This window comes from Dipodomys merriami, unplaced genomic scaffold, assembly GCF_024711535.1.
Source record: "Dipodomys merriami isolate MVZ:Mamm:240054 unplaced genomic scaffold, mDipMer1.0.p SCAF_7, whole genome shotgun sequence".
In the NCBI taxonomy this organism is placed as follows: Eukaryota; Metazoa; Chordata; class Mammalia; order Rodentia; family Heteromyidae; genus Dipodomys; species Dipodomys merriami.
Genome location: NW_027206290.1, coordinates 7,493,764 through 7,515,909, shown reverse-complemented (window position 1 = coordinate 7,515,909; position 22,146 = coordinate 7,493,764). Strand labels below are relative to the sequence as shown.

General features: G+C 38.5%; 1 protein-coding gene across 3 annotated transcripts in view; it reads right to left on the bottom strand.

Annotated features, from left to right (window-relative positions):
• The window catches only part of Ak5 (adenylate kinase 5), a 251,680-nt gene extending 242,621 nt beyond the window's left edge, over nucleotides 1-9,059 (bottom strand). For 2 of the 3 annotated variants that reach the window (XM_070007330.1, XM_070007332.1), the window contains exons 1-2: nucleotides 8,697-9,059; nucleotides 3,549-3,735 (exon numbers count right to left, since the gene is read on the bottom strand). In XM_070007330.1, the coding sequence (XP_069863431.1) occupies nucleotides 3,549-3,735; nucleotides 8,697-8,756 (247 nt within the window). In that variant the 5' untranslated portion in view covers nucleotides 8,757-9,059. The remainder of the gene's footprint in view (nucleotides 1-3,548; nucleotides 3,736-8,696) is intronic. The other variant, XM_070007331.1, reaches the window with a different exon arrangement.
• Nucleotides 9,060-22,146: the final 13,087 nt, after the last annotated feature.

Sequence of the window (22,146 nt, the reverse complement as noted above, 5' to 3'; positions counted from 1 at the left end):
ATAATCTATTCCATAATTACAGTTAAAACCTACAAAGCATGAATATGTAAAGCATTTCATAAAATAAAACTTGGTTATTATGGGATATTTGGTTTAGAAAACAGTTTCCATGTTTTAGCAAATATTGCAGGTATTAGATACTAGGGTGTAACATTCTTGTCACCTAGTATATGAGAAGGCTCTAACGATGAATGAAAGGACCCTTGTCTGAAAATCTAACACTGGAAGATATGGAAACCCTGAAGCTAACAAGCAATATTCCCTCCCTCCTTCCTTCCTTCTTTCCCTCCCTCCTTCCCTCCCTTCCTTCCTTCCTTCTTCCCTTCCTTCCTTCCTTACTTTTTGTCAGTCATAGTGCTTAAACTCAGGGCTTGGACCCTGTCGCTGAGCTTTTCTGCTCAAGGCTAGCAGTCTATCACTTGGAACCATAGCACCATTTCCTGTTTTCTGGTGGTTAATTGGATATAAGAGTCTCAGGGACCTTCCTGGCTTAGAACCATGATCCTGCCTCCTGAGTAGCTAGGATTACAAGAGAGCTATCAGAACCCAGCAGCAATTTCATTTCTGTTTATTTGCTTAACCTTTCCCCAAAATTTGTACTTGACTTCCTTTAGATAATGACTGTTCTTTCCATTTCTGCTCTTTGGTTTGGCTACAGTCCTTACCAATCCCTATTATCTCTCTCTCTCTCTCTCTCTCTCTCTCTCTCTCTCTCTCTCTCTCTCTCTCTCTCTCTCCATCTATCTATCTATTTATCTAGTTTTTCCTGGTTTCCATGTATTATCAAACCAAGCAATGGTATCAAGCTTTAATTTTGTTCTCCACAGTCACTGTCTACAGCTAATCTAAGAGTAGCTTATCAACTAATTGAATGCCATCACTCTTTAAGATTCCATTTTCAGAAATGAAAAATTTCTGAGACCAAATCCACTAACGTCTGATGTTCATTAGTGTTTCAAGTCTTAGACAATCCTGTCCCATATTGATCTCACTTAATATAACAAGGATATGAAGTATGTTTTTTAACAGTGACTGGGATTCTAACCACATGGTAACCTCTCATGAAGTAAGATGGCCATTTGGAGGAGATGTATGAACTTAACAAGATCACTAAAGATCATTTTGTTCATCAAAAAAGCAGAAATGTGCAAAGACATGAGATATAGAAGTAACTAAAGTTATTCTAGTGACAGTAATCCACTGGATACCAAATCTAAGCTCTGTCAACTCAGCTTGAGTCAGAGCCCTGAGCTCCAATTCTGACCACTCAATACTCTGTGTATTTCAGGCTTTTCTCAAAAACCCCTTGATTTACAAAGAGTGAAATTTTCAACTTGGACAGTTCCAAATCATTATCCTGTTACTGGGTCTCTAAGTACATTGTATGGGAAAAGTAAAAATCTCTTTAGAATTGGATTGGTTCTAAGGGTCAAATCCAAATATTTGGTGCAAATTCAATTTTATAAGTACTTACAGATGTGACATGGCTTATTATTTATAAGTGATACTTTAAAATCTAAGATAGAGTGATTCATCTTGTAAGTAATGAGATCAAATGCTCTCTAAAACAAAGAACAGTAATCTTATTACCGTATGGTCACACTAAATGTTTTTAAATTATTTCTCAGCTGTTCACATGTCAGAACATATGCATTTTGAAGTAGCAAATCCATATATCTGGGTTATTTGTTACCAACCATATATAACAGTATGACATGTGAGTACCTAAACCTAAATCACTTTTCACTCCTGCTTGAATAAGGAAGAATGCCGTCTCCAATCTGGAGATGGTTTTGGCATTTCTATTTTCCCTTTTCTTGAGCGTCTTACAAATGAGCACTTCATGAATTTTCCTACACCACATTCAAATAAATTCTATGTGGGGTCATAACTGATATTTATTGCAAAGAGAATTGTCTCCTCTTCAAATTCTTCTGGAACAGATGACACTTGTATGGTTCATTTTTGAGAATGGTTTTAATTTTGAAAGTATAATGTCCTTCAGCCACTAACAAGAAACTTAGTTTCCTCTTATTGGAATTGAGTCTGAGTCTAGTTTTTATTTTTTAAATTGATTTTAGTTCTATCTATCTATCTATCTATCTATCTATCTATCTATCTATCTATCTGTCTGTCTGTCTGTCTGTCTGTCTGTCTGTCTGTCTGTCTGTCTGTCTGTCTGTCTGTCTGTCTGTCTATCTATCTATCTATCTATCTATCTATCTACTTACCTACCTACCTACCTATCTAGCTATTTATTCATTTTGATGCCAGTCCTGGGACTTGGCTCGTTCTGGGGCTTGAACTCACGGACTGGACACTATCCCTGAGCTTTTGTGCTCAAGTCTTGCACTCTACCAGTAGAGTCACAGCTCCATTTCTGTCTCTTTTTTTTTGGTGGTTAAGTGGAGATAAGAGTCCCACAGACTTTCCTGACTGGGCTGGCTTTGAATCATAATCTTCAGATCTCAGCCTCCTGAGTAGCTAGAATCACAAGCATAAGCCACCAAAATCCAGCTTATTTATTTATTATATTATTATTTTTTGTCATCCTTAAGTAGTTGTACAAAAAGAAGTTGAGTCTATCTTTTACATACTATTATATTTCACACCTTCATGTAGAACTTGAAAGGCTGGTTGGCTCTCAACATTGTGGCATATATTGATAAGCACATACGACAAACATGTATTTCAGAGAGACATCAAAATATCTGGAGTTTTTTCTAACAAACTCTAGCTCTTAGTTCTAAACTACTCCTAAAATTTAAATAAGTTTACTTTATACATATATATTTTTTGTCAGTTGTGGGTCTTGAACTCTGGGCTTGGGCACTGCCATTGAGCTCTTCAGCTTAAGGCAAGTGCTCTACCACTTAAGCCACAGCACCACTTCTCGTTTTCTGGTGGTTAAATGGAGATAAGAGTCTCACAGACTTTCCTGCCTGGGATGGCTTTGAACCGTGATCCTCAGATCTCAACCTCCCGAGTAGCTAGGATTACAGAGGTGAGCCACCAGCGCCCAGTTGTATTTCTTTTATAGCACTCAAATGCAGATTCGAATAGTTGTATAATGAATAGTTATTGAATTAAGTAAACTTTATATGAATTTGTGTAGTTTCATTAATATGAACTCTGGACTTAGAAACATTAAATCAAATCTCTAGTTAATGAAAAATGTTGAATTATAATGTAATAACTACCAATTTAGTCTTTATTCTACCCGTGTATTTGGAAAAGGATTATTTGCAATTTAAAAATAAAGTCAAGATGTTTAACGCAATTCATTTGGCAAATAATGAATTCAGTAATAGATAATTTCATTAAGTCTTTAGCAAATTGCTGGACAATGGTATGTAATTTCGTTTGTCTTATGGATCATGGAAGTGATTAGAATTAGTAACAGAAAGAGATTAGTTATATTCCAAGGCCTCAAATTTTTCCAGGCATGTATAAACCCAATCAATTAAATCACTCTCTACATTCTACAAGATATTTCTATAAGACAATTATTTCACCTATAAAATTGTGTTATTCTATACATACATTACCATTTCTTAGAAAGGATCTCCGAGACTGGCCTCCATTAAGCGGAGGTAAGGTCTTCTTTTCCTGGCTGACAAATGTATCCCATTTCACCTTATCACAGCCACCCATTTCCTTTACTTTCTGCAAACAGCTTTCCAAGTACTCCACTGGGTCTTCAGGCTTAGAACACATCAGCCCATTCAAAAGGCTCTGAAATACAATGAAGTACATAGAAATACAATATGTTTTGATGTACTACTGTCTTGTTTCTAAATCCTCAGTTATTTTTGTCTTTTGCATCTCCCTATCTGTCTTTCTCTCTGTCTCTTTTATGCCAGTCTTGGGGCTTACACTCAAGGCTGGAGTATTGTCTCTGAGCTTTTTTTGATCAAGGATAGTGCTCTACCTCTTGAACCACAGATCTACTTCTGGCCCTTAAAACATTATTTTATTACCTGTAAGGAGGTTGCCACTTAGCGTAGCAGTTTCTGAATGCATTGCATCTTGATCGATGTCACCCCTTTCAACATTCTCATGCAGACCACCTTACTCCTTCCTTCCCTCGCTCTTCTTAACTTTGTAGGATATACATAGCATTCTGGACTGAATTTTCCCCTACTTCTCTTCTTCAACTACCTCTTTCCCTAAGGAACCTTGAATTTTATGTTCTTTCTTGAATCTACCATATTTCACCTAATACATTCACTTTTCAACTTTTGCTGGTTAATTAGAGATTAGTTTCATGGTAAGGAGAAACAAAGGAGGAGGCAACAATGCATGATAAGAAATGTACTTATTACCTTGCTCATGTAATTGTAACCCCTCTGTATGGTATTTTCACAATTTAAAAACTTATTAATATTAAAAAAAGAGGTTCATGGACTTTCTTGACTGGGCTCACCTTGAACCTTGATGTTCAAATCTTAGCCTCCTGAGTAGCTAGGATTACAGGTGTGAACCATGGGCACCCAGATGCATTTGTCTATTAAAAAAACAATTAGAACTGAAATTATGAGACAATAGAGCAAATGAAGATAATCCTTTGAATTCTTTACCGGTTTGTTTTCAGCTCAACATTCCCCACTTTAAAACAACAGGCAACTATATAAAGTAGAAAAGCCCTACCAAGGAAAGGTTAAAAAAAAATACAGCATATGAAAATGTCCCTAGTCTCTTTTTCTCTCAGTTCCACTCATCCTTAAATTCTCTAAGTCTATTTCTTCTGTGAAATAAGGCTTTAAAAAATTTAAAATACAGCTGGGTGCCAGTAGCTCACACCTGTAATCCTAGCCACTCAGGAGGCTGAGATCTGAGGATCACGGTTCAAAGCCAGCCCAGGAAGGAAAGTCCATGAGACTCTTATATCCAATAAACCACTAGAAAACCAGAAGTGGTGCTGTGGCTCAAGTGGTAGAGCATTTGCCTTGAACTTAAGAGCTGAAGGACAGTGCCCAGGCCCAGAGTTCAAGCCCCATGACCACCACCACCAACAACAAAATTAAACTACTTAATACTTGCATAGGGCAAATTAGGAGCTTCACATGTCCTAGTATTTAACCGATGTTATTTAGTTTTGTTTATTGTTATTTAGTTGTTTGTTTTAGTTATTATTATTGCTATTGTGACCATAAAGTCTCCCCCGATCCCCTGCATCTGTCTGCAGGCCCCTCTATTATGTTCCCTGGTACCCAGAATAAAACATCACACTGGTCATACATGTTGAATGCATCAGTTTTGGTGTCAGTCTTTGTGTCTGAACTCAGCGGTACAGATTTAATTTTCAATCCCAAGTACCTAATACTTTTCTTGGTATTTTAAACTGTTTTTTGATTAAGACCAAAAAATAAACTAAAATAATTCAAGTCTGAGTGAGACTACAAAAACTGCAGCTTGAGACTCAAAAAATACTCTATGATATTTAACAGATATTGAACTACAACATCCATTGAGAAACAAGTATTATCCTGCTATGACGCTTTCTATTTGTGGTGTCTGATGTGTCCCGTGTAGTGGTTTCTAAAAATGCTAAAAGTTTGGAAGTGCTGACTTGTGGGAAGTAGACTAGAATGAAAAATATCTTCCTTCAGAGGTTTTCATGGAGAAAGCACAAGCACAGAAAATTATCATCAAGAATATATATTATGAATGTATAAGTCATACACACCCTCTGAAAGGTTGACATCTTTTAAAAATACCATATTGTATTTTCAAATTAATTTGAAATTAATTAATCAAATTGATTTGAAAATAAAATACAATTTTCATACAATTGTCCCAGAATGGCAAGCAATTCCTACTAAGTACATTTATCTCTTAAAACCCTTAATCAAATGGGTTAGAATGTGTAACCCTATCAGCAAAGTTTAATTGTTGAAGGAGAAGAAAAGGCTGAGTGGGAGGTGCACATCTGGTTTGTGTTTACCTTCCCACACTCCTCTAGTACACAAGGCCAGAATTGAGTGTTTCATGGGCATTTGTTTACCTAATGCATGCTCAACATTATTATCACATTTTAGAGACTAACAGCTCAGAGCTGTTACTGATTTATTCAAGGTTACTCAGCTAAATACTTCTAGGTTCAGGATTCCAGTTTCTGAACCTAGTATAAGATAAAAGAAAATGGCAGCTTCTCTGGGCTCCATGTACAATCTAACTTCAATATGAACCTCTTAAAATTACTTTTTTTTTTTTACTTTTGCCTTTTGAATTCACTCAAATGGAAGGTTTTCTGACTGGCAAATATACATTCCCAGACTCGCAAAACAAAACAGATTTCCTAAAGGATGTGTATGTGTGTATGTATGTATGTATGTATGTATGTATGCGTGTATGTACTGAGTGTTTTTGAGACAGAATCTTGCTATGTTACACAGGCTGGCCTGGAATTCATGATCTTCCTGCTTCAGCCTCACAAGTATTGGGACAACACCAAGCTTGGACAGTGAGCTTAACAAGGAACAATGGTTTCCATTCCTACATGGATAATTTAAGTCCTTTTTTTGTGGTAACAATCTATATCAGGGACTAAGATACCCAGGACTCTGTTTTTGAGGTAGTTTGGGGATTTGACACCTATCACTGTTAGACTTCATGTTATCTAAGATGTTGTGGTTTTGGTGGCGACAATCTGGTTTAAAAACTTCAAGTCTTTGGTTTTGTTGTTTGTACTAGCTCATGGAGAATCACCTGATTTTTCTTTCCTTCTGTATTGTACAGAACATAGAGTTGTCATACTGGAAGGGAAGGGTGGAGCTTCTGGGGTCACCAGCATGCTCCTTGTTTTCCTGTTGTCCAGGATTGAGGCTATGATGACTGCATTACTGCCTTTCACCTAAACAAGTAGACTTCCTTTTCTGAGTGTGAACTACTGCAAAACACCTCGTTCAGGGGCAGAAAAGCTCATAAAACCAGCATAAAACCTCAACAAGAAATTCCTGCTGCCAATATTTATTGCATACACAGTGCAGATTTTCATTAACAAACTATCTAAATTCTCTGTGGTTACCTTCCACCAAAAGAGAAAAGTAGTATCCACATTATGCAGAAAACATGACTACTGTTCAGCAGTATTTTGCACTGATGTTCCTCCCACAGGTGCTCCTAATTATTCTTTTAGCACTGTAGACATAAATTTGATTTCAGTTGCAATATTTCTGATGAAAGAAACAACCACCACCTTTCAGCTCTTCATTTCCATATTTACGTATGTGAGGAGGAACAACACTTTAAGATTCCCACACACTCCCATTGTCACACTGGAGTAACACACTTGCTAGATTCAGCTTCCCACACCAGGCCTGGTTTACTTGGAAATCTGTGGCTGCACAGAGCCTGGAAACAATGTTTTACATAGGTGAGAGAAACAGAAGATCTGGGAGGAATGACAATCCATTTGAAGAAATCAAGGCAATTTTTTCCCCTCAAATGTTGTCTTCATTTCTTTTGAACAGAAAGAAATCCCCCAAACAGGAAGAACAACTCATGGCCTTTAGTTTATTGTATTAGTCAATAATGTTTCAGACATGAGAGGCCAGGTTTGAAGGCAATGGCCTTCCTCCTTTCAGGGTTCTCCCTAAGAAGCTTGGCTTGATTCCATTCCCACCTTCACCCACCTCCCTCCCTTTTTTGGTAGTTTTCATTTAACCTAAGCAAAACCACTTAGGATTTAGGATTCTTTTTTTTTTTTTCTTTCCAATTTATATACGGAAAGAAAGGAAGCAAAAATCCAAGAAGGAGGCTGCAGTTTAGAAGTAACCAAGATTCCTTTAGCTCAACCTTCAAGGTTCCCTTAGCATATTCTGTAAGTGGTGGCCCCTCCCCCCTTGGCCGCCTCTGGCCCCGGGCCATAGGAATCCTTAGGGCCGACGGTGCTTTGTGGTCAGGGGACAGCAACAGGGGTCAACGTCCCAGTCTCCTCAGACCCACTATCTCCAGATGGGTTGCAAAGTGCAGATAAAAAGCTGTACCCCAGAGGCAAGCGAGCAAAGCCTGCCAAGACCATGGGGGGGTGGGGGGGTTGGGGGGGAAACGTGCTCAGGAGTTCATTCACTAAAAGCGCAGAGCAGCACTGGGTGCCTGCCACCCAGAAGGTTGCGCTGCACTTGATAAGGTGAGATTTGCTTTTTGCTTCTTCATCCCTCTCCCTCAAGCTTCCCAGGGGCCGGAGGGGGAACGGGGTGTAGGGGAGGAGGAGGAGGAGGGGTACTGGCCCCGACACTTCTTCCCTGCAGGGGTTCCGACCCTGGGTGAGTAGAGAGACTGAGGCTCCGGACTCTGTAATTTCTAGTTCAGGTTTCATGCTGGGTGACCGTGCGGTCACCTGGCCTGACCCTCACTCCCCCACTCCCTCTCCCAAATGAAAAAAAGCTCTTCCAGATCGCTGTCTGCACCCGATCCTGGGTGCCCAGCATCTGAGGGGGGTGCTGGGGGCAGCCTGTTCCCAGGATCCGGTGTGAAGATGGAAAGTTCCTCGGGACGTCTGAGCCCGGCGATCCGGCCAGGACCCCGGCGATCCGCCGCTTGGCGACTCCCCTCGGCGGAGCCGACCTGCGGGCTTCCTGCGAGCGCCCCGCGTGGGGACGGGGAAGACGGGACGGGGCGCAACCGCCTCACCTCGAGGTCGGAGATTCCCGCCCCACCCTCCAGCCCACCCTGCGCTCCAGGCTCCGTACCTCGAAAAGCTGAGGGATTTCCCTCCGGGCCAGATACTCCTTGGCGTCGTTGGTGTTCATGACTGTGCCGCGCGCGCCCCGGGGAGCCTGCCTGGCAGCGATCGGGGTTCGGGCTCCTTCGCAGCCCTGACTCCAAAGCGCAAACACCGTCCCTCCTCTCACTGCCCAGGCCGGGGAGCCTCCGCCTCTCCCCGGGGCTCTGGGCTCGGCGCTCCCGCCGTCTCCGCTTGGCTGCTGGTCCCCGCGCCCGAGCTGCGGGCTCCGAGCTGCCGCGCGCGGTGACTGCCAGGGGAGGGGCGCCGGGAGCGGAGGAGGGGGCACCGCGCCGCGGACGTCAGGCAGCTGCCCGCGCGCGGGTCCGCCCGCCCGCCTGCCTCCGGCTCGGCGCACCGCGCTCCGCGCTTCCCCGAGCCAGGTCTGCGGCGGCCAGTCACGCTGCGCGGGCAGGCGCGGGGTGCGGGGGTGGAACGGGAACGCGCGGGGCGGAGGGGGGGCTGCGGGGACTCCGAGTCACACCGCTCCCCGGTGGGCCGCACTCCCCGCTCGAGCGCCACCCAGGGGACGCAGCCACCCAGGGACAAGGTGGCCTGGGCCACTAGGTCGGGAGCTCTTGGCATCTGAGATGGTTTTTTCACTTCTTCATATCTGCTCAAACTCTCTCTCTCTCCTTCCCCCCTCCTTCTCTCTCTGTCTCTCTCTCTTTCTCTCCTCTCCAGTCACCCCCAATCCTCAAGGAGCTGGCTGAGTGTAGAGGTGGGGTGGTGGGTAACCTGATAGTCACAGAATCCATCATTCATTCCTAAAGTTATTGATGGGAATCCCAGTGATGTTAAACGGGAAAATAGAAAATTCCTGGTTCAGAATTCACACACACACACACACACACACACACACACACACACACACACACACACAGAGAGAGAGAGAGAGAAAATAATTTCATATTTTGAATATCGCTTTCCTTCGAGAAAGTTTGCTAGCTCGTTTCGGAAAAGGTTTTCCCCACCCTATCACAAATTCGTAACAATTCACGGTAAGGACTTAGAATGAACCCGAAATCAGTCAAATAATTATTTCCGCCCAGATGAATGAGAAGGGAGAGGTGGTGGAGGACTCGATTCTGCTTAATTGAATAGTGATTGAAAATCTGTAGTAGATGCCCAGCAGGTTATCAGCTCCTGTGGGGGGCAGGGGGGCAGCATTTGAGGGACCATGAGGGGAGGGGACGAAAGCTTAATGGATAACGATAGATCTTCCTGTTGCAGAGCATCATGAAAGTGTACCTGTCAGTCTCCCAGCTCCTAATCGCCCAAATTAAGAAGAGAAGATACAGCCCCCCTTAGGAATACAAGCTTCAGCCACACGCCCCGCCCCCTGACACTGTGGGAGGGTGTGTGAAGAAAAGGATACTCAGCTAGGCATCTGGTGTCTGATGGAAGGCAACACAGCATTGCTTCAAAAAAAAAAATCAAAATCTGAATGCCTGTGTCATCTCCATACTCCTTTTCTTAGTTCAATTTCCTGTCACACACACTGGGCTATAGCTACAGTTTTGTTTTGCCTAAGGAGGGAACTCAGTGTTAATTAGTTTTGTAAAGACTTGTGTCATATGGCCATGTGCTATAACCATGTGTCATGCAATAGTCTTCAATGAGGCAGGCATTCCAGTTCCATGAAATTCGATGTGTGCCTTTAGAATATGCCTTATCACTTACAGTCCCAGCTTCCATTTCTTTACCTTCTTTAAGAACATACTATGAAAACAGTTTCTTGCCTATGTACCTATATATGAAAAGTCCCAGGCTTGATGGCTGGAAGGCTTAGTCAGCTGGCCCAGAGAGGTGAAGCAACTAGAACTGAAGTGATGATTTCTGATGGTCTTCCTGTAAACTACTTCAAGGTCATTCTTTTCAGAGAATGTGGTTAGAATACTGTTCATATCTCTAGTCTCTTGCTTCTGGGCTTTTTAAATGGGTAGATTCTAAGTGCCTTTTAGTAACCTGGTAAATGATAGCAACTTGCTTATAAAAAATGGTTAAGAAAGACTGCATTACACTGAAAATTGTAGAGAATATGAAAGACAGTACAAGAAAAGGAAGTTTTCCCCTTAATTACTGTGTGTGTGTGTGTGTGTGTGTGTGTGTGTGTGTGTGTTCAAGTGTGAACACTGGAGTACTAGGGCTTGAACTCAGGGTCTCTTGCTCTTGCTTAGCTTTTTGGCTCAAGGCTGGTACTTTACCACTTTGGGCTTTTTGTTGGTTTGTTGAAATAGTCTTGGGGATTTTTCTGCCCCTGCCCACACAGTCCTCAGATCTCAGCCTCCTGAGTAGCTAGGTTTACAGGTGCCTAGGTGCTGTCCTTTTGTTTTCTTTGTTCAGTGAGGGGGTTCTACCACTTGAACCACAGCTTCATTTCCAGCTTTTGTGCATGTGTGGTTATTTGGTGATAATAGTCTCACTGGCTTTTCTGCCTGAGCTGGCTTGGTACTGGGATCTTCAGGTCCCAGCCTGCTGAGTAGCTAGGATTACATGTATGGGCCACCAGTGCCTGGCTTTCTATTACCTTTGGGGGGAAAAAGAAAGGACCAGGCTGATGGTTTGGAGAGGAGAAGGAAGAAGCAAAAAAAAAACCCTAAATACATCTTTCTTAAAAGAAGTTGTCCTATTGTTCTTTCAAATAGAAGTCTAAGGTGTTACATATAATACACACACACACACACACACACACACACACACACACACACACACATAAAGGGACCATTTATTTGGAGGTAAATTTCCTGAAAATTTATCAAATTGACATGATTACTTCTTGTCTGCTGTACATCTTAAAAATTAGCACACAGATAACATCTTAAGTGAGTCATGACCAAGTAAGATTAAAGATTTGTTTCTGCCTTACATTTACTACGAATAGAACTCAAATTTTATGGGTATGGGTACAACTTTTTGTGGTTCAGTTTTTGAGAAAGTTTTGAAAATGCACTGATGCAGGCCACTAAGGAAAAATTGATCAAAATTTCTCTTTTGATCACATTCTAGGAGATGGGGGAGGGTTCTGAGATATGTAAGTGATTAATATGCACATGACCCCTACCAAATTGCTTACGTTCTGCTGGAAATCTTTAAGAAATGCTGATGGTCAATAAGCAGGTAAGAATGTATAAACAACATCAACTACTGAAAAAGGGCAGATAAGCAATGGAAATATTTTTTAAAAATGACAAAGCAAAAACTTATCAGTGACTAATAAACATAATCAATAAAATCAAGTAGCATTTCTAATCTGAAGCAAGAGGGAAGAGGGTCCAGATCTGTTGTGTGGGAGTGGCAGAAAAAGTAGCAGACGAAGTGGGAGCAAGGTTAACTACTAGATGATAACTGAGACTTACAAAGAACCAGGCATCCTTGTAAAGGAGGTTCTGGTGATAGCATTTCCCTGAGTCATTCCTAAGGGAACCTTACTGCTGACACACAGGCCAGGTCTTCTCAATGACACTCATTCAAATGTGTGTGCATTGGGGCCATTTTTCTAACTACAGAGAGAAGGCTGAGGGCTGTGTATCCAGGAGAGCAGTCCCCAAACCTTAAGCAGTAGCTAGATGCCTAGTTTATACCCTCATCAACTTTTAAAAGACCTTTATGCCATCTCTACTTTAACTGTGGCTCATTTAAGTACAGAAGGCTTTAGTAACAGAATACAAAATATTTCTCATGGTTCAGATCCTTTTTTCTCCATGGAAGTCTAATGGGATCCATCACTCATCTGGTTGGAAGTAATAATGCAATGACAAGTTTGACCATAACATCCACTGAATGTTTTTATGAGTCAGGCATTGTGCTAAGTTCTTTACATAAAGTATACCATGTTGCTTATTTAAGCCTATGCTGTATTTTTTTAAACTATCTATAAAATATATATTATTCTCACCACCAACAGAGACTCAGAAAATCCACTTTCAAGGTTATGCTAATATGAAACATCAGCTGAATTGCAGAGCTGTGTCTTTATATATATATATATATATTATATACTATATATACTTTATATATATTTTATATGCATACTTTTTATATATTTATATACTTTAATCTCTCTCTCTCTCTCTCTATATATATATATACTCTAAATATCACCACAAAAATGCCTGTCAAGTTCACAAGTCCTGCAGTAATTTTTTTCAGTGGAACTTTAGATGTTTTCTGAGGGGTTTTACATTCTTCTTTCCCATTTTTCTTCCTTTCCATTTTTCAGCATGTATTTTAAAAATTGAGTGCAAATGTTTTGTTTAAAATACAAGCAACATAACTATGGAACAACAAGCTTACTTCAGTGGATTTTCTGTTTGTTTGGGTTTTTTTCCAAGTTCTGTTTGAAATCCCTTGCATGATTCAAAACATTGTATAGTCAGCAGAGCATGTCTAATTATTGAACTTTTGAATGTTGAATTTCTCTCATGGAACACAGAAAACAATATACGTGTCATAAATAGTCATTTTCCTTCACTGGTCTATAACCCACGGGAACATTTTTTTTAATTTGTGTTTTGTTGTAAAGGTAAGCTACAGAGGGGTTGCAGTTACATAAGTCAGGTAATGAGTACGTTTCTTTTTGAATAGTGTCACCTCTTCCCTCATTTTCTCCCAGTTTTTTCCTTCCTGACTCCCCTACCCCACAAGTGTATAGTTTATTTTTCACGCTGGGTTTAGTGAGCCCCTGGATCATTTATATCTGTGGGAAATTCAGAAATTTTTATTTGCATAGAAAAATACTAAGTATGTAAGACCTTCCTTTGATATGTTTGTGCATATTTTCTTAACAATGATTTTAATTTACAAGTATTCCTTTCCAGAAATCTTTATAGGGCATTTATTATTTATTTATTCATAGCAAGTGTGGACTATACACACTAACATGATAAATGCAAGCTGGAACAATATTGTATATTATAATTCTTCAATAAAAGAGAAACTTCCTCATCCTCTGTTTCTTTGCCCTACTCCATTCAGACACTTAGATTCTGGATCTCAAAGACCACTAATAATTCTTGAGTTGGAGATTAAGAGATTGAAAGTTGTCATAATTTCTGGAAGGATTGAGAAATTTTCCACATTAAATAATTACTATTCAATTTAAAAATAGCTCTGATTTGGAAAAGCCCTGTGTTTTCTATCTACTCAATAGTTAGGGTTTTTAATGAAACATGGTCTCTGTTCCAGACCCACGTTTTTGTTGGAAATGTCAAGAATAAGACTCAAAAATGTTTAGTAGGGAGAGATAAACTTACATTAAGAGATGGGAAAGGATGGGAAGGGGAAACAAAGGAGGAGGCAACAGTGCTTAATAAGAAATGTACTCATTACCTTGCCCATGTAATTGTAACCCCTCTGTATGGTATTTTCACAATAAAAAATTAAAAAAAAAGAATAGACAGATATATTTCAAAAACATGGCAGAAGTAGATATATGAAAGATTTATGTTAGGGACCCAAATGTACACTAGTCACACAAACATGTAAATGATTTAAAAAGCACTTAATAGAAAGTTTTAAAATTAGGGTTTCGATGTTTTTACCACTCTCAAAACATGATTTGTATTTTCATTAGTTTTTTTCCAGTCTTTCCCTCAGATATATAGCTTTCCATGCACATTGTAATGATTTTAATTATACACATTCCCATTCTCTATATAGTTATCTTTTTAAATGACTTTATAAGATTTTATTGAAAAGTTTGACATAAACAGTGTAACCAGTTTTCTCCCATAGTTGCAAATTTTGGTTGTTTCTCCTAATATGCTATAAGCAATTCTGGTATAAAATCAGAATGTTTTTTCTGGACATGTTTATTTAATTAATTTGGAATAAACTTCCAAAAGTGAGATTGTTGGATAAAATGTAAACAATATTGTGTGGAAGTTAACTAAATTTCCAGAATGGTTCTGATCCATTTACAATGATATAATATAATGAACCACTTAGTGAATGGATAGGATTTCCAGTTTTGCAATATTCTCTCTAATAAGTGATGCTTAATTCTTAATTCTAGTTTTAATATATAAACATTTCATATCAACAATTCCAAAGAAACTTAAGTATCATCTCCCCTGCTAAATCCTACTTCATCATTCCTTGTAATGTTGGTCATTTTTTTCATATTTTTTCTTCCTCTGTTGTCTGTTCTCTTGCTACTTTTCTAGGATCACATTTTTTGTTTATGGCTTTATTATACTATTCATTCTATTTTGTCTGAGAGAAAAACTATTTCACATTTTGTGGCCTTTAATTAGCTCTCAGGAATTTATCTTTGCATCTGTTACTGTGTACAGTGTAACGTCTTACACATTGTGAGGCTAATATAAAAGCACTTTACCAGCTTGTCTCAAACATTCCTCTAATAGTAACTTGAAGCAGTCACTGGTTCCCTCTTTTGGATAAAAAATAAAATGGAGCTGAGTCTCAGAATCACGCTTGTAAAGAGTAATTAACCCAGATATAGAAAAATCATTCCAAATGAGATTCAATATAAATGTAAATGATAAACCGATAAAGCTCTGTGCCCAGGAAATAAAAATTTACTCAACAGGACATTAAAGATGTTAATAATGTAAAGAAATAATGATTAATTTGACTACGTTAAGAGTAAAACCTGTTCTTCAAAACACGCAATTAAGAGAATGAAAAGACACTCATTCTATTATTTGGAAAAATATTTTCAATGCATTTAATAAATAAAGGATCCAAATACATAAAGAACTTCTATAAATCAATATGGAAACAATATAGAAAAAATAATCCAATAGAAAAATGAACAAAAGACTGATGAAGCCACTTCACAAAAGATGATATCCCAATCCCAATTCAAATGACCCATAAACAAGTGAAAGGTAATGCCTTCATTAGTCATTAGAAAAAGATATAACTAACATCACAAGGTGATACCACTATATGCCTACCAGAATGATTAACTTGAAAAAAATGACAACCAATACCAAAGTTAGTAGGCTATGGAGCAGTCAGAATTCACTGCACTCTTGGAGAAATGTTAATTTGTACAATCACACTGAAAAACTGTTAGCAAATAACTTACTAAAGTTGAACACATGCATATGTATATTCACCAAAAGATATGCACTAGATCCGTTATAGAAGCATTATTTGAAACAGTCCCAAACTACTCAAATCTTCACCAAGAATAGAATACATAAACAAATTGTAAACATGTAAATAACATGTAAACAACATGTAATTCCATAAGCAATGAGAACCAATAGTCTACACCTACACATTACAGTATGAACAAGCCTCACAAATACCGGAAGGGCATGACCCTATGATTCTATTTACAGGGTAGCCAAGTGGCAGAGAGGGAGCTCTAGTAGAATTTGGGGATACTGGTTACATTCTGTTCCTTGATTTGAGGACAGGCTGCTCAGATATGCTCATTTTGTGAAAACTCATTCAGCTATACAAATAGCAAAAGTACTCTTATGTATATATGCCATACTTCAATAAGGAGTTTTTCATTTTAAAAATGAAAGTGTGGGAAGTGTGGGATTCACACCCAAGACTATCTCCTTAAGTTCCATGCCCTCCTAACTGTTCCATATGATTTTATCATTTAGTAAGCAGATGTCAAAATGAATGTGCAATTCATGGCCATCTGCTCTGTCTTTATTGTTACATTTAGAATTGAATTGCTGCTATAAACATTAGACTGTATGGAGGTAATAACTGGTTTACAGCTTATTCTCTTTTTCCCACCAGTGCTGAGCTCCTCACAAGCAGAGACCATGTCCTAGAAATCATTATATTCCTAGTGCTTTGGACAATACTTGACCTAAAATAAGTATACAATAATACATGAATGAAGTTTCTGTCTTTGTGTGTATAGAATGTTTATGGCTTGGCTAAAGAAATTGAGAAAGGCCTTCTAGCAAGAAAAAGCAAACACTCTAATATTCTTAAAAACAAATACGTTGAAATCTTTTACAATTTAAAACCTTTTAAAAACATGATGACTTGAACTAATACTGCTTATAGAAATTCCTAATTTGTATTATAGGGGTATCTTTAAGTGGTGAGCAATGTCTTTATAATGTTCAAAAATATAATAGTTTATAAATATAAATGCATTTCTGCAGCACATGCCAGGAGAAGGAGGAAAAAAACAACAGATATAACAAAAATATCTGTTAGAAAGTGATAAATGCTACAGAAAAGGAAAAAAAAACAGAGCTTGGTGCTTGTAGTTCATGTCTGTAATCCTAGCTACAAGGAAGCTGAGAATAGGAAGACTGTGGTGTTAGACTAACCTAGGATGGAAAGTCTGTGAGATTCTAGATGCACAGAGGAAGGCTGGATGTGATGGTCATACCTGTTATCCCAATAATGATTTCTAGAAGTAGGCAGATCAAAGCTCAGATGCATATGTAGGAGATAAATGAGACCATATGAAAAATAACCAGTAAAAAATGGCTCAGTGGTATTATACCATCCATACAAGCTATACAATGGCAAGCACAAGGCCTTGAGTTCAAACTCCTAGGAAAGCAAGGAAGGGAGAAAGGAAGGGAGGAAGGAAGTGGGGGAGAAAGGAAGGAAGGAAGAATTAAATATAATGGCAAATGAAATACTGAGAAAATGAGATTCTAGCAAAGATTTGGACATTCAGTTCAACTATTATAAGGTAGAAGGATGTTCTGACATGTTCTGGCAAAAGGTAAGTTGTTGGTGTATCTGGAATACGCTTGGTAGAAGAATAGCAAAGAATGAGGCCATTCATTCACTTAGGACTTTAGGAGCCATTGTAAGTTCTAAACAGAAAATTGGTGAAGAAATTGGAGGCAGACTAACATGACCTGATATACCTTCTAAGAAGATTGTCTAGAACTAATGCAACAATGACACTCACTAGACACTGTGTCGGAAATGAACTTACAACTTGGTGGGAAGGAGAGTGGTAAGCGGTAAGTGGGAAAAATGAGGGAGAGGGTAGCAGTGTTTAAAAAGAAAGGTACTCATTATCGAACTTATGTAACTGTAGCCTCCTGTCCATCACCCTTACAATAAATTTAAAAAATTTAAAAAGATTATCTTCTGGTTTAGAAACAGGTAAGAGAGCAAAAGTGGAGCAGGGAGATCAGTGGGAGGCAATTGTGACAGGAGAGATGACGAGGGCATGGGCTAGAATGCTGCAGCAGAGATGCTGAGATGAGAACTGGTTAGATTCTAGCTTCATAGATAATAAACAGGATTTTTTTATTGTGCAAGATGCATAGGAAGAACATCCAGGATGACTTCATGGGTTTTGACCTGAGCATAGGATGGTGACAGTGAATTGGCCTCAAGTAGTTTACAAAATTTACTTAAAAAGTAGCTCCACGGTAAGGAACTTTGTGCAGCCTGGAGGACCGAGAAGGAGAACTTGCTTTGATGGGGCTCTGATTCATAATTGGTTTTCCCTGCTGCTTTCTGGCCACACCTCTGGTTTGTATCCACCATTGTGGATACAATGGAAAACATCTGAGCTTCAAAGTTAACCTGCAGGTTAGCATATTGGGAAAAGTCTTGGGTAAGCAGAAGAGGAAAATTTCCATCTGCTTCAAGATAAATTTTGGAATCGATGCTTTAGCATTTCAATGTTCTTCTACATAACTATTTCACCTGCCTCTAAGAAATCAATAACTCCACCAAATATAGTCTTTTTTAGTCAGCCAGTCAACCTAAGTTGGCTGCTAAAGATTTTTTTAATGGGAACAACTTGAATTCCAAGGGCTCTCTAAGTTTCGAAGCCTCAAGTAAAATACAAAGAAACATTTTCATATTGATTTAAGAACGTATCTGTCATATACTTAGAAGTGAAAGCTTTTAGAGTCTGGCAGAAACTCCAGAGAAAATAAAACATCATGAATTTATTTTTAAAATTTGTTTTCACAGAATGCCAATAACACATTGGAGATTTTTTTTTTATCAGTACTGACAAATAACAATTGCCTAAGTCTAAAAGCCTGAACTTTCTAAAGCACCCAAATGTGGTTCAACCAGCATATCCCTTTGAGTTTCCATTGCTTATTTTTATGTCTTTACTACATGTTCCATGAACAATGTATGAGTTTTACATATACTCATCAACCTAGAATGAGGAAGATGTAATTTTTCCAGCCAAGAATTGTTTTTAAGTCACACAAGCCATTCATGTTGGTATGTTATTTTTTTTAATTTACCAGAATCTACCATCTGCTGCTGTTTTTATCTAGTATCTTCGACCATGTTTCTTCTATTAATGATTCTTCTGCAATACGATGAACTTTAACTCTTCTTTCTAACTATGTGAGATCATAAAACTAAAGATCTAATGGAACTACATAGCAGTGATTGAAAAAAGAATCTCTTCTCCAAATGAACCAAAAGTTGTTGTTTAATCATGTTACCCTCCTATGTACAAGTTGGAATGATTACCATTGCCTCCATTGTCCTATAAGAAACCCATTAGCCACCTGTGGCTATTTACATGTAACTAAATTAAAATAAAATTAAAATTTTAGTTTCTTTGTTGAACTAGCCATATTTCAGGTGTTCAGTAGCTATCTGTGCCTAAGGAGTAGCATGTTGGAAAAATACAGATATAGGACATTTACGTAGTCACAGAAAAATCTATTGCATATGGTATATAAATTGCCAATTCTTCATAATCATATGCCAATGACCTTCTTTCACCATAACACATATGCACATGAACCATGCATTTTTGTTTGCAGCCTGAGTGGATTCTTTCAGCTTTTACTTAATTTCCTCTGTTTTCCACTTAGTAAAATATTCCCAAACTTTCAAGGCCCCACTTAAAGAAAACTTTCACCATAAAGCCATCTTTATTTAGCTTTAATGGACAGGCTGCTATGTTTTTTTCTCTGTAGCACATCTCTGGTACCTCCATATTGCCTTTCCCTCTGTGTGCTTCTTCCATATCCACTTGTCTCAGCCCCCAAGTATGTTTTTGTGGTTGAACTTATAATATGCAGCCTATCATAGTGTCATGCACATAGTACTCCAAAATGATGATCTGAGTAATTTAAAATAAATTTAACCATTACCTCTGTTTTATGAGTACTGATGACCTCATTGCTTGATGTGCTTAGAATTTTAATTTTTATTTGCACTATTATTTTCTACGATTATAATTCTCAAGCCCTATCAGCATTGATTAAAAGGAGAGCTGTAATTGCATCACAAGTTATAGGCACAGTATCTCCTTTCCTGACTGTAGTTTCGTGTTTGAGTATTGGAATGGCCTTAAACATTGTCCCTCATCTCTGAAGCTAGCAAATAATATGCAATTTAAAAATACATCAAAGAGTAGCGACTAATTCCTGATAATTGGTGCTGGGTGCTATGTATTCTCCCTTCCAGCTGTCCCTGGTGACTGGTTTTGTAGAATACACTTTGCAGAACCAAAACAAAAAAAAAACATGTTATGACTTTGTTTATGCCATTCTGACAGATTTGCCTATTGTTACACTTTTAACATGTGGAGCAAAACAGCAAACAATGCCTCTTATCAATTCATCAGTTTTCAAGTCACAAGCTCCAAATAAATTGCAGAGGTCATTGATCCTCTGATCTTAGAAGATATACTATGAGAGACTGCAGCATGATTCTTTTAAGGAAATTTCAACTGTGTTTTCCTTCTCTCTCATCACATTCTCTTGTGAACTTGCAGAAACTGGATAGGATCATTTGTGATGATTATTTCATCCTGATGAAATGAAAATGTCAATGTGTGGGAACTCAGTTTTTGAAAAGAGAAAGGGAAGGTTTGGGATATCTGTGCTATCCTAAGCAAACAATTGTGAGAGACTATTTCCTATGATGGCCTCAGGGGGGCCATGACACCTTTGGGTGTCCTAAGATAAAGTATCCTATGCTTAGCCTGCAGTCAAAGCATTCATTACATGCTCTTTATATTTATGATCAACTCAGCTATCTGAAGGTGTGAGTTTCAAAATGTTTTAATTATCAAAGAAAGAATATGGGGCTGGGAAGGGGGTTCAGTGGTAGAGTGCTTGCCTTGCATGCATGAGACCCTGGGTTTGATTCCTCAGCACTACATAAGCATATAAAGCCAATGTGGTGCTGTGGCTCAAGTGGTAGAATGCTAGCCTTGAGATGAAGAGCTGAGGGATAGTCCCAGGCCTGGAGTTCAGGCCCCACAACCAACTAAAAATTAAAATAAAGAAAAAGAAAAAAAGAATATATTTTGCTGGTAATAATATCATTTACTTCAAATACCATTGGACTACCAGCTACCTCCCTGCGAGGACTTCCTTTATTCAGTAGAATAGTCTTCAGCTCTGGCATCTTTCCTACCATGACATTTGGTTTCTAGGTATTAATTCTTTGATTCAGCTAACATTTACTGATTGTATAATGTTTGCAAAGAATGTGATAGTTTGTTAAGAAACATCACAGCCAGTATGGCAAGATGTTCATGGTTAAGTGTGACAATATAGCAGAACTGAAGGAGCATGTGCTGTGGTGTCTAAGTTTTAGCCTTGTCTCTTTTTTATCCAGACAGCTTATATTCACAAGTTATTAAACATTATGAACCTTAGCTTTCTCTTTTTTTTTAAATGGACATATGTATCCCTAACTCATTGAATTACTGTGAGGATTAATTGAGCCATTAAATGCAGAGTTGAAATTTAACCTAATTCTTCCTTCTAACTTCTAGTTTATCACCTCTTGAATTCTACAAGTTGATTTAAGACCCTGATTCTAACCATCCATGACTTCCTCTTTCTCATATCGTAAGTTCAAATTAGATTGACTTGTTTTCCTGGATGCACTAGCCTGTTGCTGTCTCGTCTTTTCTCAGGCCAGTTTCTCTGCTTAGACTACATTCCCAATTGTGCACAGCTAAATCCTTCCTGCTTCAACAATTTTGGTGAAAATAATCTACACCATAAAGCTTTCTGCACCATGAAATAAGGGTTTCCCATAAAATTGTGTAGCAGTTTGTTCAACCTATTTTTCAAAGTTATATATTTAATGAGACAAGGAACATCAAGTACTAGAATTAGAATGCTAACATCTATTTACTGAAAACATTTTTAATGTGCCATTTGAATGTGAGGACTATGTGGTAAGAGTGTACTAACAATGAAAAGAAACTAATGGAATGTGGAAAAAGAAGGTTGTTCACAGCCTTGCCTATATCTAACCTTCAGTGTGCTCTTGCTAGTCCAGCTAGCCACACTAGAAGTCTCACTCTCTTCAGAACTGAGACTCCATTTTAAAGTAAATTAGAAATGGTGATAATAATAAATGAGAGAGAAAAACTAACTGATCAAATACCTTACAAACAACTTGAAAGAGGGCATTTTTGTTAGTTGTTACCCTGGTTCTTGGTAAGCAGGGTAATCATGAGTTTGTTAACTTATTTTTCTTTGGAC